This window comes from Cupressus sempervirens, chromosome 4, assembly GCF_028749045.1.
Source record: "Cupressus sempervirens isolate cs-2001-9-10 chromosome 4, ASM2874904v1, whole genome shotgun sequence".
Classification (NCBI taxonomy): domain Eukaryota; kingdom Viridiplantae; phylum Streptophyta; class Pinopsida; order Cupressales; family Cupressaceae; genus Cupressus; species Cupressus sempervirens.
The window spans coordinates 472576139-472594160 of record NC_143121.1 but is presented as its reverse complement, the minus strand read 5'-3'; the positions used below and the strand labels follow the sequence as shown (position 1 = coordinate 472594160).

The 18022-nt window shown below is 33.8% G+C and overlaps 1 protein-coding gene across 1 annotated transcript; it reads right to left on the bottom strand.

Annotated features, from left to right (window-relative positions):
* Nucleotides 1-765: 765 nt before the first annotated feature.
* On the bottom strand, nt 766-7177 carry ACBP6 (acyl-CoA-binding protein 6). Its single transcript, XM_089825552.1, has 4 exons — nt 6768-7177; nt 4440-4557; nt 1339-1401; nt 766-1204 (listed from the first exon to the last, which is right to left on the bottom strand). The coding sequence occupies exons 1-4, from the start codon at nt 6777-6779 to the stop codon at nt 1137-1139; spliced, it is 261 nt and encodes an 86-aa protein (XP_089681678.1). The 5' UTR covers nt 6780-7177; the 3' UTR covers nt 766-1136.
* Between the last annotated feature and the right edge of the window lie 10845 nt (nt 7178-18022).

Sequence of the window (18022 nt, the reverse complement as noted above, 5' to 3'; positions counted from 1 at the left end):
GATTTTGTTTTTATTGGATTACTCTTAGGTTGTTCACTGTTTTACGAGTTATATTTATATCTCCCTTAGTTGGCTTTCTGTATGCGCGCGGGATTCCAATAGACCCCTATAGTTCATCTCGATAATAATAATAAACTCTGAATCAATATATGCCTTCCAAATGAGTAACTTTCCAACAAATAAAACACTAACAAGAAACTGGCAAGAGCAAGAGTATTTCAAGGGGCAAAAATTAAGCTTTACCGCAAAATACATGAAAGACCTAATCACTGCCGAGTTAGCTGGTTTGATAATTTTGAGTCACTTCAGAGATTAAAAAGAATCTGATTTGGCATTTTATTCATATAAAACTTCAATACATATACAAGCTGAATTTTGAAATTAATATATATGTATATGTGCAGAAATGATAATAGAGTAGCATCAACTATAGAGTAATATCTATCTGGTCTGAAACTACAAAAATCCATCTCATCCAAAATAATCTGGGCCGACCTGGATTTGGAATAACAGTAGAGTCTAAACCACCAGATTGTCTATGACTTTATGCAACTAAATAATCACGCTATGGGGGAATAATCTATACAACATGAATGAGGTTTTCGAGCATCCTACCTATGTCTCTTTATTTCAACCTTTCTTATAAAATACAAGCAAAATGATTGCCTACTTGTCATAAGAGAAATGTTTAAACTATTGGTAGATTTTAGTCCCCTGTTATCCAACATGTCAAAGTTACAAGGTATTTTGACTGCAAATACAAAATGACTAATCTATCACATACGTTCATATTTATTATATATTATCCACCAAAACAAAGTAACAAAGATTGGTCAGGGAACCATGTAGCACACATGCACAATTATGACCAATTTACTGCATTCATTCCAACACTAAAATTGTAATGAAGGATCCTTTCACTTAACCATATTGCAAATAAGTAACATCATTTGCACTATAGATCTGTATCACATTCCTTACATTATCAAACAAGTCATATGTGGTAGAACAAACATGATTTGAGTAAATGGCCATTGTAACAGCACAAGTAAAACAGTCAGTCGCTTTCAAGTTATTGAATCATAAGGATGCAAATAATTTAGACTACTTCCGATTCTGGAAACAGCTCGACTTGACTAAGCTGCTTCTAGTAATTGTTTAACCTTAGTGATGTAATCCTCCATGGCTGCCTCCTGGGTCTTATCTGTAAATGACACCACCGCACAGTGTGAGCTTACAAATACAAAGCATATTCAGAAGCCATACCAAACACGGAGATTAGAAAAATTTAACATGTTTGAGCACACAATACTGAAGAAACACAAAACAGGATCTAACCTTCAACTGCCTTCCATGCATCCCACTTGTACCTATCCTTCAAGTTGAACATCCCTGGGCGAGCTGCAAAAAGATGTGAATTTAATTAGTTATTTGAAAACAGAGCCTATTATAGTCAAACATTACATGAGCATGAATGCGATAAAGATGTTTATTGACGAAACTGTAAAATCTTGCAAGTGCTGCCTGTTTATATGACTACAGAATATTTTACAGAATCATGAGCCAAGCAAAAAAGCAAGAAAACCTTGATAGTTTTAATCAAATCTCAAAGATGACAGCGTGAGCTTTTATGGTCTATTCAATCAAAACCATGTGCAAAATGTTAAAAGCAATTTAATCCTATTTTGTGAGATCAAAACACAACTAAGTGAGCTTCAAAAAGTAAACAAATATTGTTAGGATTAAGGAATAATGCTTCAACCAATTAAAAACTGAATTGTGATACTGAAAAGTTGAAGACACGGTTTCCTTTTTACTTCCCCACTTAATAAAGTGAGAAGAAAATACATCCATTCTCATTGCTCAAAATAACTTAAAAGAATCAAAATGATTTGGATACCTTCATTACCTCACCAAGACCACACTTCCACCTATGAAAAGTAATGTTGATTGGAATCCCGAAAGCAACCAAAATAGCACAATTTATACATTTGTACAACGAAGATAAAGACCATGTTAAACTGTATTTAACTGTTTCAATACATCCTAGGCTGATTCTGTATAAAGTTTAAACAAAATTAAAAATCATCACCATTGTCATCGCGAAATTATACATTACAGTAGATATTTGTTATTTTATGGTTGTTGATGCAAAAGTATCCTTAGGAAAAACACGTCTTGCATGTTTCAAACCACTCTTTAAGTCTTCCAAAACCATTTTAATGGAATTTAAAAGGACCATGTTAGAAAATCATTTTGAGCAAAGCATGTAAGAGATCAATTTCTGGTCAAAACCTGAGACTGCAAAGGTTGGCCCTTTCTCTTGTGGTCTCAAAATTGATTGCCTTTCATGCATTCATTCAGTTTTCCAAGAGGAATGCAGCATGCCATTAATTGATATTTCATTAGGATCTTCTAGCCTTCTAGGTAATATCATATTGATATTGACAGCGTGAAATTGTTCTAAAGATATCTTAGAATGCCACCGCCACTTTATTTACAGACCAAATCAAGTTCTTTCGAAATCTTGTTACTTTTCAAGTGGAAATCCATGGAGCACTTATAATTGATATTGGTGAAGTATATCTTGGGTGAATAACCATGCGATAAATTTTTGCTGCTCAGATGGTGCAACTGTGTTGCAGGTTGAAACTGTATTTTTCTGGGCACTTTAGGCTTTCAAAAATAATTTACTGCTGGATGGCAGCAAGCCCCTTTCTCATGCTACAACAACTGCAGCTACAGTACCTAATTGTATTATTCATGAGCACATAATTCATGGGTTATTATTTACCGGTGTCACTATTTTTTGTAATGATAAAAAAAGCAAACAAGTGCTCTTGAGATTTTGGGGGATGATAGACATATTTTTCTCTACAGCAGTCATAGATAATTACAATTAGGTTTCTGCTGAGAGGACAATACACATGTTTGAAGTTCTGTTTCGTGTTTCTTCACAAGGCACACTGCAGACTTATATTTAGGACTCATTAGGACTGAGACACCAGATTAAAAATGTTATTTGCTTCACTTTTGGATCATCGAAGTTGGAGTTTTATTTAATACCCTAGGTACTTGCTATTTTCTAATCAGAACTACAGAACCAAAATTCAGAATATTCTTGGACAGTAATGGGTATTCTGATTTCAATTTATATTATTTGTTATTTTCTTGTACTTTCAGAAATTTGTGTATGCAAGCCATATCACTGTGAATTGTAGGTTTGATTAAGTAAGACAATTCACATCACACTCAAAGAGGGCAGAATCTAGATTACATGTGTTGAATTTTAACATGTTAAAGTAGACCATTTTGTATCAAGTAATACCTTGCCAATCTCATAAGTTCTTCACATGAAGTACGAATCAAAATACCTTTTTATTTTATGTTATCTTTTTTAAAAGGATCCAATGGTTTTTGTGGGATTACAGATGTTTGGGAAAACAATTTAGAGGTGTCACGCTATTTGCATAAAATTGTGTGTCATCACAATAGAAACACTATGTACACATAAAATTATGTGGTATCACATAGGGTACAAGATTTGAGTCCATTTAGGGTCCGACAGAATAACAACAAAAGCACTGAAGGTTCAGATTATACTCCCAGAAAACATCACGTGGTCAACATAATGTCTATATTGCATATTGTAGAAACAACACCACATTGAACACTTCAAGAGTAGGAGGTCCAATGTGTGCCAAGATAATAATCATGTCATGACCTTTTCACGAATTGAGCTTTCTACAATCCGTATCAGGAACAGTTTTGCAAGTTAATTTCCAACTGTATGGGCATGCCACATGTTATCAAAAATAGCAATCATACCAAATTAGAGATGAGTCTTCTTGAATTCAGTTAAACAAGTTAAAAGGATCTTCTTGAATTCAGTAACAAAAGTAAGGGAGGGAAGTATGCGAGGAAATGAGTGCAGCTTGCAACAGAGATGGCTATCAAGTCCAAAATTCAATAGAGGCAGAGTATGTGTTAGTAATTCAAGTTTGAAAATAAACCATAGAAAATTGGTATGTTTGTAATTTGAAGTATAGAAAAGTATTGTGTTTATGCATTTATTTCATGTGTGTATTTGTTTCAAATGTTTTATGTATTGAGTTTTTTAAGGAATTAATAAAGGATGTCAGGTTATCTGTTTTGGATCTTGCTTCTATATATGTAGTAGAGTCAGTCAAGTGATTCATGGCTGTTCCCACACCCTTAAATCTATTCGCAGCTTCAATTATATTCCAAAGCTTATTATATATGTTTGCCGCTTTCAGGATAAAAGCTAGCAACTCAAAATCAATGTATGATAAACGGTGCTTCTAAAAAACTTCAAATGCATCAATGTGAATGTGCAAATATGCTTTTTGAATTGATGAATTTTTTTAATCAAGGGACAGAAAATAAAAGAAAACAGAAATCTACAACTTGGTGCTTACAAGTATTGCATTTTCCAACAGTTGCTTGTTTGTAAAGCCCATAGAGGATGAGCTTGTCAGCATCAGTGGTAGTTGGGGGTAATGTCTTGGCCTTCTCTGCATGCTCCTCAAACTCCTCCTACAATTGAATTTTAAAAAGCATCAATCTCAGCACCCAACATGCAAACAAACCAGTAAGATGAATGTCATCCAAGACTGATTTGATTAAAAAAAAAGAAAACATAAGGGCCCTAGCATCTTTTTAATATCTATTCACACTAATTGCTTTCCCTTATTTGTAGATGGAAAAGAAATTAACACTTAATTTGAAATATCATTTTGTTTTCTCTCTTTACAGTATTTCTTCTAAAAGGCATTTGTATCCAGTTTAAATTAAATTCATAGAGTTCACATCAAAGTAGACGAACCTCCAATACACTTTAGATTCACTTGCTTAATTGCACTTAACAATATATATAGTAAAGCTGATCTCACTGACAAACATTTAACTAAGTGTGAATTTAAATACAAAGTTAATAACATTTTAGAAAGCTACTGAGATTGACACTACAACATCTCTCATTGCGCATATAGATTTTACAAATCCAGAATGATATATGAAAGATTCAGGAATGCTAAGACTGACGAAGTCAGAGGCTGGTCCCACATGCAAAATAAAGATAGCCATATGGATATTCCATTGAGCTCTTCCAAATAAATTCCCCATCCCAATGGATTCAGCAAGAATCATCCTAAATTTTTGAAGACCTGGAGAAGATTCAGAGAGGAAGCAAACAAAATTTCAAACATAGATCTGAAATATTTTACCAGTGATAGATTCACAGTATCATGTGGAAAATTTTTGTTACAAATCAAGTGGACTTTTATTTCAGTTGATAAATCCAGCATAATTATAAGATCATGATCATGATAGTGACTCAATAACAAGCCTACTAAGTCTACTGAGATAGAGGCACTTGATCTTTGGAAAATGATAAATGAATTACTTGTCTGAATCTAAAATTTTGAAGTCTTGAACAAACTATGAAACAGGAGTAAAATAGTTTAACGTTATCTAGTTACTTTAATCAGCCCAGGTTTCCAATAATAGCAGAGATGGAATCGAATAAAACCCCAAGACAGTGATATGGGCTTTCTTGTAGAGAAAGAGCTACGAACAATTAGGCTGTCTAGATTGAATTTGAGAGTGCTTTGTATCTAAGATCTATATTCTCTATGAAAAATCTCGGATTGACATTCAAACTCACAAACTGCAAAGAGACCTGTCCCCCGATCAGGGCTTCTTCACATCAAGTCTTAATTGGGGAAAGGCTTCTTCCAAAAAAGATCATGATAGTGACAATTGAGTTAACAAAAAACAAGGATATTACATTTTAGATAATTGAAAGTGTGAGGTATAAGGCAACAAAGGAGAATCCAATCTTGATTTAGATCCAAAAGAATTGTAGGAAAACTTATTGATTTTAGCTTCTTGAGGAACAACTTCATGGATTCCTTGGAATCCAAGCGTCTTTTGAAAGCCTATTTATGGCGAAAGAGGATTTTAAAATCCAAAGAGAAAATGATCTTTTATTGTGTCCTTTGGATAATTCATCACAATTCTTACAAAATGATGACAGCCCTCGGGCCAGTTGGTTACAATTACTAGTGCCGGACCCGTTCGATGGAAAATCACATAAGAATTCATTAGGTGAATGCATCGACAAGGTCACACACACATACTAATTATCGTCAATTTAAGCCCTCTCTTCTGCTCATCACGAAGACTCTAATATAGGAATGCAGGCTTGCAGTCTTCGGAAGCTAATTGAACCTTCATGAGCAACAGGTTGATTTTGCTTTGGTATCCTCCCAGGACATGTCCAGGCAGCAGCTTTAATAAAAGTTCCCCTAAGGATTTTACTTTGGTATCCTACCAGGACATTTTCGTCTCGTGCAATTGGCTAAAAGAACGCCCTACAAATGTATTTGCGTTCCACTCACATACACAAATCATGGTTGTTAAATATCAGATTTTTCAGCAAATGCATGGGCAGAGATAATAAGATCAAGGTAAGCCAAAATCGGAGCTAGGGAACAGGACAAGGAAACTCATTCAAAATTAATAAGAGCATTAGATTGTCGCGGAAACAAGTACAAAAGAGATCTTTCCGAGTAAATTTCTAATAACGACTGAAAATAATCGAAATGACAAACAATGTACATCTTTGGAACTACAAACATTAAGATCGCCAGTTTTTACAATCTCAAGCTTCAAATTCAAGCAAAGGGTTATAAGCAAATAGCAGAAACCCTACATATGGGATTGAGATCAGCATAATAACATACCTTAAGAGCCATTTCTCCGATCTGCTATGACTGGCGCACAATATACAGAAGTATATCGATCGATGAGAGGAATCACAGATGATATAAATCAATGTGGCGACAGACTTGTATTAAGAGCAATCAATGCAAACCACACGCTGGATTCGTGCTTTTCTTTCCAGCATGGCCACGCCCTATCATTGGACGCATCGGACGGTCTTCGTTTTCCCAGTCACTTTCGCTTTTTATTATTTTATTTTAACTGTTCTTCTTGTATTTGCATTCGCAATTAACTTCGAGTTGCGTGGAACAAAACTCGGAAGAAAATAAATGGATGGATTTTGGGAATATTCGAGTGGTTGTCTGCCATGAATGATTTAGGCTTTTCATGGACCAAACGCCCCTACCTTTTCTCCCACTCAAGTCTTCCTACAAGAAATCAAGATTTATGGCCATTTTAAATTCCCTGCCTAATACCGACCATGGTATTTGTTCAATATTTAGTAGCCCAATAATTATACTAGGTGACCAATTTATTTATTTGTTCCTACTTGTGGTATGCGTCTTTAATGGGAATCAATGAGACTCTAGAAAGTAAAATAGTTTGATAAAAAAAAATTGGGGCTTATATTTGTTTTTAAAAAAAAAATTTAATATCAAAATCCAATTTATCTATCATTCTATCGAGCAATAGTTTTGAATACTAGTGCTAGCAATTGCATTTTGGTGTATAATGGGTGTGTCGAAGAGGTACACAAGGTCAATTACAGATCATCATTGATTTATTTTTACCTTGCATAGTATATGAGGTTGATAGGTAGATGATTTAGTAAATAATATTATTTGTCTGACAAAGGTTTTAATACAAAGATGACCACTTTCAATTTAACTATGTTTTCACTTTCAAGGATACAAATAAAACCTCTGAGCTAGGAAGGTAATCAACCTTTGTTATCAACAAGCTTTGCTATGTGCGAGAGAGAAGGAAATGAAGATAGAGACCTCTCTCTCTCTCTCTCTCTCTCTCTCTCTCTCTCTCTCTCACACACACACACACACACACACACACTCACACACACACTCACACACACACACACACACACACACACAAGCGCGTGCACACACACACGTGCGTGCACACACATAGCATGAGCTTGGAGGTTGATTATCGTACTAGTGCAGATATTTTGTTTGGGTCCTTAAAAGTGGATACATAGTTCACCATTAAGACCTATTTTTTTCACAAACGATATTATTTACTAAATTTTCTACCTACTGACCTCATATACTATATAAATGTATGGGAAAAAATATTTTTCCCCTAATTGATCATGTGTGCCCTTCCTTATAGAATTAACCCTATAATTGAAATTGAAGTGTATTTTGCCTAAGCAAAATGCACAACTAATTAGGTCAATCTCAAAGGAAGAGGTGAAGAGGGCTCTATTTAGTTTGGGTAGGGGATAAAGCTCATGGACCAAACGAGTTCCAATCATGTTTTCTTCTTGTTTAGTAGTGAAGATATTTGAGAGATTATGGACGAGTCTTAGTCTAGGGGTTTCATTTTTAAAGACATTAATTATACTTTTTTGGCCTTAGTTCCAAATAAGTTAGAGAGGAGAACCTTTGATGATTATAGGCCTATTGCACTTTGTAACATTGTTTATAAGGTAATTGCAAAAGTGATAAAAAAATAGATTGAAGGTGGGTTTAGGTTTGTTCATCGCTGCATAACTGAGTGGGTTTGCTCTTGATTGATCTATCTTTGAAGGGGTTATTGTTGTTCATGAGATGATTCGTTATGTTAGGAAAGTAGGGACAAATAGAATGATGATAAAGTTAAATGTAAAGAAGGCTTATGACAATATGGATGAGGACTTCTTATTGGAGGTTTTGTGGAGGTTTGGTTTTGGAACATATTTATTGAAATGGATAGGGAGTTATATCCACTCTCTAAGGATATATATTTTGGTTAATGGCATTTTGCAATGTTTGTTTGAGACAACAATAGGTATTCCACAAGGAGATCTAATCTCCCCTTTTAAATTTATTATTTTGGTTGAGGTGCTTGTGAGAACCATTATTCTGGATAGAAGTAATGGATTATAGAAGGTACTAAGGTAGTTGAAGGGATTGATCTCTTGTCTTATTTATAGCTCATTAATTATGCCTACTTAATGGGTGAAGCTTTTGTTAGGGAAGATAAACTGATCAAATTAACACTTGACAATTATAGTATGTCCTAAGGACAGTATATAAACTGGACTAAGTTTGAAGTATTTTTCTTCAATACTATTGTTCATTCATAGATACTTATTTGTAGAATTCTACAAATGAAGGTAGAAAAGTTGCCTGGGAAGTAATAGGGGATCTCAAAGGATTTGGTGGGCAATTGTGTTAAAAGGTTAAAGGGTTGGAAGAGTAATTGGTTGACTTATGATGGGATGATTCTAATGGTGTGATTAGTAATATTTTCTATTCATGTATGTTCGATAAGCTACCTTTAGATTCCTCTTAAAGATCTTCATTATATTGAACAGAGAATGAGGAATTTTTTTGGGGGGAATGGTTCCCAAGTGGGATAAGATCCCATTGATAGCTTGGGGTGAAATATGTAACTCTAAAAGGCGGGGTGTTGGTTTGAGAAATTGGAAACTTATGAATAAGGCTCTTGGAGAAAAGCTTGTTTGGAGGATTTAATTGAATCCAAATATGTTGTTGGTTCATGTGTTAAAAGATAAATATTTGGACTCAAATGAATGTGATGGGATTATTATTGTGTAGGATACCCCAAGAGGTTTTGCAATATGGAATTTCATTTTGGATTGTAGAAAGGTGACAACTAACCACTTAGCATGGCAAGTTGGTGATGAAGAATCTATCTCCTTTTGGAAGGACTCATGGAATGGGCTACTTGTGCTTCAGGGAAATGGGGATTATCAATATCATATAGATATCTTTACAAGTTTATGGGAAGATAAGTTATCTAGTTTTTTTGAAGTCAAGATGACTACACTTGGCTAAAAATAGAGGTGTAAGAATCTCACTAATGTTTGATTCTTAGAGAAGTAGTTAATTATGATGCAACAATTATTCAAGGAATTGGAGGTCTTTATAATAGGGAAAATTGATAAACTGATTTTGTGTGTGGTCAAAAGTTTGCACTATTATGTGAATCTTGGGTATCATTTATTATCAAATAACCCTACCCTTGAAGATTCACCAAGTTGTGTTGGGATAGAGATTGTCTCCCAAAATTTGATTTCTTCACTTGGTTGGAAATTCAAGGTATGATCCTTACAAGGGAGAGGTGTAAGAAGTATGGTTTTATCGGTCCAACAAAGTGTGTGCTATTTGAGAAGGAGATTGAGGATGTTTATTGTCTTGGTGCAATGTTCCTTTTCTATGGCTTGTTGGGATTGGTTTAGGCTAAACTTGGATGGTCAAACCCCTACAAAATATTGTTCCAAATGTTTTCAAAGGGTGACCTATTTTAGGGAAGAAATCTATTCTATATAAATTGGACTATTTTACCTTTGATCATTATTTGGAAAATTTGGAAGGAGAGGAATAGGAGGATCTTCTAAGATCATAAGGAATATGTGAAAAGGGTCCAAAGAAGGATTGATTCTTCAATTAAAGAGGTGATGAGTGTGGCTACAACTCATATATGACCCTTAAAAAAATTCACTCTTCAAGACAAATTAGTCCAATCTACTTGGCCAAGAATAAAAAAATAGATATAGAAATTATGGGTCTCACAACCTTTCTTCAAAGGCGAGAAAGTTGGAAATTTCTTGAGCTCAGCTTAAGGAAGGATGGTGCGAGGTTAACTTTGGTGGTACAACAAAAGGTAACCCTACTCCTTCAAGAGAAGGTGTGATTCTTAGAAATGAGAAAGGTAACAAATTTGAATTGGTAGTGCGGAGATTGAAGAAGGGAATAAACAATGGTCTTGAAGCATATGCCACTCTCTTAACTATAAAGGTGGGAACATTTTTAAATATTGAAAAAATTATTAGGAACATGATGATTACAAAATTATAGTATAAGTTATTCAAATGAGTAGAATTCATGCTTGACATCTCCAATGTTTAATAACTATTATTTAGGAAGAGCTTGAAGGCTTCATAGATTTCAAGAAAAGCCATATAAGACGAGAAAGTAATTTAGAAGTGAAGGTTATTTCAAAATGGGCAATGTCACTCTAGTGTATAAATGAGAATCATCTTGAGGATTTTCATGGGGTAAGTTTTGAAAATTTAGTTTAGTTCTAATTGTTATATGGATGATTGTCAAACTCTTTTACAAAACTATGGTGTTAAGTTAAGAGCCTAAGGTGGAAAAGCTTATGTAGGAATTTAATAAGGATGGTATAATTTTTGTGAAGATTGTGTTTTCTTTTTGTTAATAAGTGTGTTGAACTAATAGATGGGCATCATAAATATGATAATCAAAGGTGATGTGATAATTAGAGTGTGCGAACTTAGGTGGTTATTATTTCAATGAATGAAAAGAAGAGTTAGTGAAGCTATAAAGGTGATTTGGTTTGTTTTTGGAAGGTATGAATGAGGATGTGATTCCAACAATAATCCTTTGAAGGTTACATTCTTTGTAGACACTAAGAAAAAACAAAAGGCCTTGAAAGGGATAGTTAAGATAGAGCGGTTACATGAATTATTAAAAATCAAAACAAATGATGTGGTGAAAGTAGTTTTTAGTGTGAGCAGTCTACGATTTCAGGAAAGAAAGAAAAAATGGAGAGGTAATTTAGGCACAATCTTCATTATAATAACATAAAGTTTAGAGATTGGGGAAAACATTGTTGAAGTTAAGGGAGAGATTTCTACCCTATTTGATGAGGGTTTTCTTTTGGCTCTACACTTAATTATTAAATGGACAACATTGGGTGTGGGCTCTAATATAAGTGAATGTTTTAAAAATGAGGATGATGCAAGATATTTTAGTTTGGTTACATTCTTCAGATGGTGGGGAAGGGTTGATAAAGATGCATATAGAAGGAATGTGGCCAACTCTTGGACAAAGATGAAAGTAGAAACAACCTAGCATGAAAAATGAATAAAGAGGGTGAGAGGGGTTTTCATTATCCGCGTGTCAAGGAGAGTTCACACCTAAAGTTGTCAGAGGCAATGCAGAGTGACTTATCTAGAGTTGGGTGTAGTTTTTCTCCCTTTGAGTATCCTTTTGATGCTAAATTAATGGTTTAAATGGTTTTTACAATGTGTTAAATATTTTTTTGTTATTGTGTTATGAACATGCTAAATGTAGTTTTCTGTCTAAGGATGTTGCAAGAACTTAAGGATGGTTTCCCTCTTTTTTAATTTTATATCTACAATAGGGAAATTTCATAATATTTGATATGTTGGAAGGTTAGGTAGTGTTTAAGAGGAAGTATGTAGTTCGAGTTTTTGAAGTGCCAAGTGTTTATACTATTGATGATCTTTTATATACATTCTCTTAATAATAATAAAATAGATCAATGTTACCTATAAATCAATATATTGTCAACTATTGATTACTAGGATTTTATAATTAAGTATCAAATGTTTGGTGAAGAGGTTTCTCTTTCTACTCCCTTTTCATTTTATGATTTGAATTTTGGACTAATATATATGCACCTAAAATTATTCAATGCCTAGAAGGAATATTTTTACTAACTCTCCTCTTAATTAATTGTATTATCTCAAAAAATCTTTACAAGACCAGAAGGATAATAATGTTGCACTTTGCACTTATCTGTCGGCTCATCAAGGCAATTACAATCACTTTGATTCTACTCAAGGAAAATAGATCTTTGACTCAAACAACCCAACCTTCAAATATAGTAGAAAATGATTGGTTAAGGGCACAAGATTTTAGGGGCATCCATGAACAAGAGCACTAGCAAGGGCTCGACATGGAAATAAAATGACAAAAGGGTTATGACGTAAGAAAAGATAGTGGCAAGAGTAAGATGGAATAACTTAAATATATAAACTCCCCCTACTCAACATTGCACATAGAAGCTTTAATAAATGTACAACAAGGGACAAGAGGACATATGCATCATCAAAAGGTGTAATTATTTCACTTCACATATAAAGAAAGCAACATGTCCAACTATAAGGCCTTCTAGGTTGCGGCCTTATAGAAAGAATGTTATGGAAATCAAAATCCAAATTCACATCTCTATCTTCTTCTCTCTAAGATGATTTCTTTCCTACATCTAACCAAGCTTCTTATATAGCCAGCTAAGCTATAGATCAGCTAATCAAGTATTAAATTACATTATATGGTAAGTCATAGAAGAGTAAACCAAAATCGAAGAAAAGGAAAACAAAAGACCAAAAACTTATAAGGATAGGTCCACACAAGATTTAGGAGTCAGCTCTTAACTACACATGATGCCACATCAATGTATGAAACTTTGCTAAAGGAAACAATGCGCTTCGCTAGATGAAAACTACAAGAAGCATAGACTACAAAGAATAACACATAACTCAAAGAATATGAAACCTCAGAGTATGCAAACTTAGGAAAAGGATCTAGGATAGGTCCCTGCCATTATACCAACTTTACACAACATAAAACTAAAAGCAACAATGACTACTTTGTGAATAAAAAACTGACACAAATAAGAAATATTCTTGATTGATACAAGATTGCTCAAAGACCCAAGATGCTCTTATTGACTTGATGGTCAAATCATTTGTCTATTAGTGACTTAACACTTAGTCAGTTCGTTACACTGCTACTGAGCTCTAAAGTTGCTACCAAGCTTATCATACTGCTAGCAATGTAAGCCAAGTGTTTCAGTTGCTACTGAGCCAATCAGATAGATTGCAGTTCATGTTGAACTTCACAATATCTACCGAGCATCTGAAATAGAGTGCAATGTTAACTGAGCTCTATAGTGTCTACCGAGCTTGTTGTGTTAACAAACTGAACAAAGGTAGTATTGACCAAGTCATGTAGTATCAACCAAGTCTATTGAGTTCTTCAATATTCACCAAGTCATCCAGTACTGATTGAGTTCCTATTACCTCAAGTGATCAATATGGACCGTGCATCTACATCAATCAAGTGCCAAAGTTTTTTGAGTGTTGACAAGTATTTCTAAGTGTCAGAACATCACTTGAATGGTCTTCAAAATCCAAGTTACAGCAATGAGCCGACTTTGTGAATATTGTTTGAATTTGGTATTGTAGTTGAATCCAAAAGGTAATTTATTGGATTGGTATATATATGTAATATATCTTTTCATATCCAATGAGAAAAATAAAAGAGAACAATAAGAAGAATCAAATGACTTTGAATTAAAGAAGGCTACAAGCAGTATAAGGAAAAGAAGAGACTTATCTATCACATCCAGGTGATCATTGTTATTCAAAGGAATCTCATTCAACAAACTGAGTTGTAGATCAGAGATTAGGCACTTATTCATCCTAATAGGTGCATCAATCAAATCCTTTAACAAGCTAGACGTAACTGTCTTATAACAAATCTCCTAACAGAGTGCATACTTCATTGTATGTTGTAAATCATTTCACAAGGTAGACCTAACATTCCTTATTTCTCCTAATAGGGAAGATTATTAGAAGTGATCAATTGTAAGCTTTAACAGACTAACTTTATATTGAAGTAATAAAGCTTTTGGGTGTCATCCCCATCCCAATTTCACTTTATATTTGGAAGGTTTATGGGTTACCAAATATTGTGTTAAGTGTTATGAATGTTTTATTGCTTTTAGTCTTTCATGCATGCAATTAGATCAGATTATGTGATGGTGATTCAATTGGTGAATTAAAGTATAAGTTTTATTGGTTCCCAATTCATTCCCCCCTCTCAGTCACCTGATCTATACTACATTTCCAATAGATCTTGCATCAAATACATGGGGTTAATAAGAATTGATGTCCATATTAGTCATTATTGATATTTTGACTTGAATCATAAAGATCCAATTTATCTTGCGTAATCCATGAACTATCTTCCATTGGTTTATCTATCCACTGAACTAGATATTACATGTAGTATTTTCCTTTGGCACTCTTGCTTATTCTTCTCTTCAAGATTTTCTCAATGTTGTATGTATTCTTCTTAATCAAGGTTTTTTATCAATTCATCATCTGATTCAAAATACTCAAAGACATCTACAATATTGAATATTGGTGAAATATCCATATCTTCTAGATATTCAACTTCAAAAGCGTTTCCACTGTCGAATTTTCTTAGAATCTTATAAGGACCAAATTTCTTCATTTTAAACTTCCTATAGTAACTGGAAATCTATTTTTCTTCAAATGAATTGTAACTTTGTCTCCAACTTCAAAAGATTTATGTCTCCTCCTCTTACCTGCTTTCTATTTATATTTCAAATTATTTGTTTCCAAATCTCTTTCACTTCCTCATGCAATGTCTTCATGAAATATGAAACTTCCTCACCTTCAACACTTTATTTTATCATTAGTAGCCAAATCCCTTAATTCACTAGTTCTTTTAGGATTCATTACAATAACAATATCAAAAGGTGTCTTCTTAGTGCTCCTATTCACATAAATATTATATGAAAAATATGCTTATGCCAAAACCAAATCCATATTAGCGAACTTATCTCCATCAAAACATCTAAAAGAATTACCAGAAATTATCTTCATAACCTTAGCTTGTCCATCTTCTTGTGGATGAAATGTAGAACTAAAATTCAAACCATGAAATCTTACCACTTCCTTAAAAAATAATTCAACCACATGTACTAGATTAGATGTCTTCTTATAAGGTATGAAATGAGCCATCTTTGAAAATCTATCAATCACTACAAAAATATAATCATTACCTCTCTAAGTTCTAGGTAAACCAAGAACAAAGTCCATATTGGTATCTTCCCAATGCTTACTAGGTACAGATATTGGTGAATACAAATTCTAACTAGTTCCCCTTGTTTGAATTTTTTTGCAACTTTTAACAAATCTCTGCACATCCTTATAAATCTATCACCAAAAGTTTCTATCACAAATCAAATTTACTATTTTATCAATCCCAAAGTGTCCTGCAAGTTCACCACTATGATTCTCCTTCATGATGTTATCCCTCATAGATACTTTAGATATGCACAAATGAATTCCCTTAAACAACACAACTTCTTAAATGAAATAACAAGTCCATCTATCTCTTACCATTTGATCTTTACAAGCTCTCCAAGGTTCTAAAAAATCAAGATCAATTGCATACAACACTACTACATTTGGGCTCAAATTGTGATGGTAGGCCATTGCAATTGCGATGGCCACCAGTTGCCCAAGTGAGAGTACTAAGAATTGGCTCCTGTTGGATGGGCGTCAGACTTTTCCTATCACAAATTATGATGAAAAGAACTCTTGTCATAATTTTGATGCCTATAGTCATCACAATTTAAAAGAAAGAAAGGGAAAGAATTCATCTTCATGTCGTGGATATTGCGATGATTTACTATTGCAAAAATTATGGCTTACATTTTTAGCATGTCATCGCTAGTGTGATGGTTGTGTTGTAGGGCTGATAGTAACCCATCTGACAAGTCATCATCGCAATCGCAACATCTTGTGATGATAATGATGTTGGAGTGACAACTACCCATCATACAGACCATCACAATTGAGGAAACATGTGATGACAATGTTGTTGGAGTGACAGCTACCCATCAGATAGTGTGGGTCCATTCTAAAGGGACTAGTGTTTCCCACTATCAAAAAAATGAAACATAGGTTCAAGTACACGATGTATTGTGGTGGCCTCCTTTGCTAATTTGTCCATGTTTTGAAGATAAATCTTTGACCAAACTTTGGGACCCTCTACTTCCTCCCTGTAATATTATTCAACATATCACCACACTCAATAAATAATGAGAATAGTTCATGAGAACACTGTGAAACAATAGAATGCACAAGCACATGAATTATGGTGTATTCATATACCCTAGAAGATTTGTTTTTTCCTTTAAGTCTACTACCTCCCAACATATCAAGTCAATTTGTATGACAAGATTCATTTAAAAAAATTAAAAATATATCATGAATCAATGTATACTTTAGAATGATCTAATATCATTTGTTTCCACTATTCAAATTCTTCTTCATGTCTCCCAGTTTACAATAAAATTTATCAAATGCGATCATTCAATGAGAAAATGGAAAGTATAACAATAAGAGGAGGAAATCCTAGTGACTCTTACCTTTGCCCATCCTAGTGTCATAATTACAATGCAAGACAAGAGAAAATGCCAATACAAAAATAAAGATATGTAGTTGATGGAGTCCATCTTGTGATATAAGAGGAACCTTCCACTGCATCAAAATAAGAAAGGGCAAGATCATTGAATTTTCTTTCCATTAGAAAATTGACTCCATTCAATCTGAATATAGAAGAAAAAATTCTACCTTTGAAGCACAATGACAAGTTGCAACCTCATCTGTTGCCAAGCTCTACCTTAATGTTTTTTCATGAGAAGCTATGAACATGAGCTTTCTATGTATTGAAAAAAATTTAGTCTCCTCAACACTACTATCTTCTTCTTCTAAGGCCTCCTCCTTTGGAAATGGAAGGAAAGAGTCTCATAAGCTCTCAGATATACAAATCTCTGCAATTCTTGTTTGCCCAATAGTAAGCAGAAGAGAGATAAATCCCAACAACATAAATCCTACAAGCAATTTAGAAGAAATCAAGCTAAAATACTTTAATTATTTTATTTATATTGGATCATGCTTTATAATATCTTTCTCTTATTTATATGATGAATCATAGAATGTGATCCAAGAAATTGATGCAAAAATAACAATGCAATCAAACATGATTGCAGATAAATAGAAACACCTTAGAGAGGAATAATTTAAGGCAACCCCATAGAAAGCCATTCTTTTGAATACTTCATACACTGCAACTAAGTTTCATTAATCAATGAGTTTGACTATGGTGTCCTTCTCCATTGCCTAAAACCAAGAGATTTACGAATTAGTTGTCATGCAATCATAGGTTAATGTTGAGCTTCACTTGGTTTTGAGAATAGTATAATATTCTCTACTAATCAAGACCAACCACGTAAAGGTGGAAGCTCATTTGGCCCCACCCCTTGTTGGAAATATAAGATATGCTAGGCTACTAAGAGGGGAGGGGTGAATCAAGAACCAATAAAACTTTAAACTCAATTCATCAATTAATCCTTCATATGTTATTTTGATCTAATTGCATGCATGAAAGAATGAAAGTAATAAAACATTCATAACACTTTTGACACAAGATAT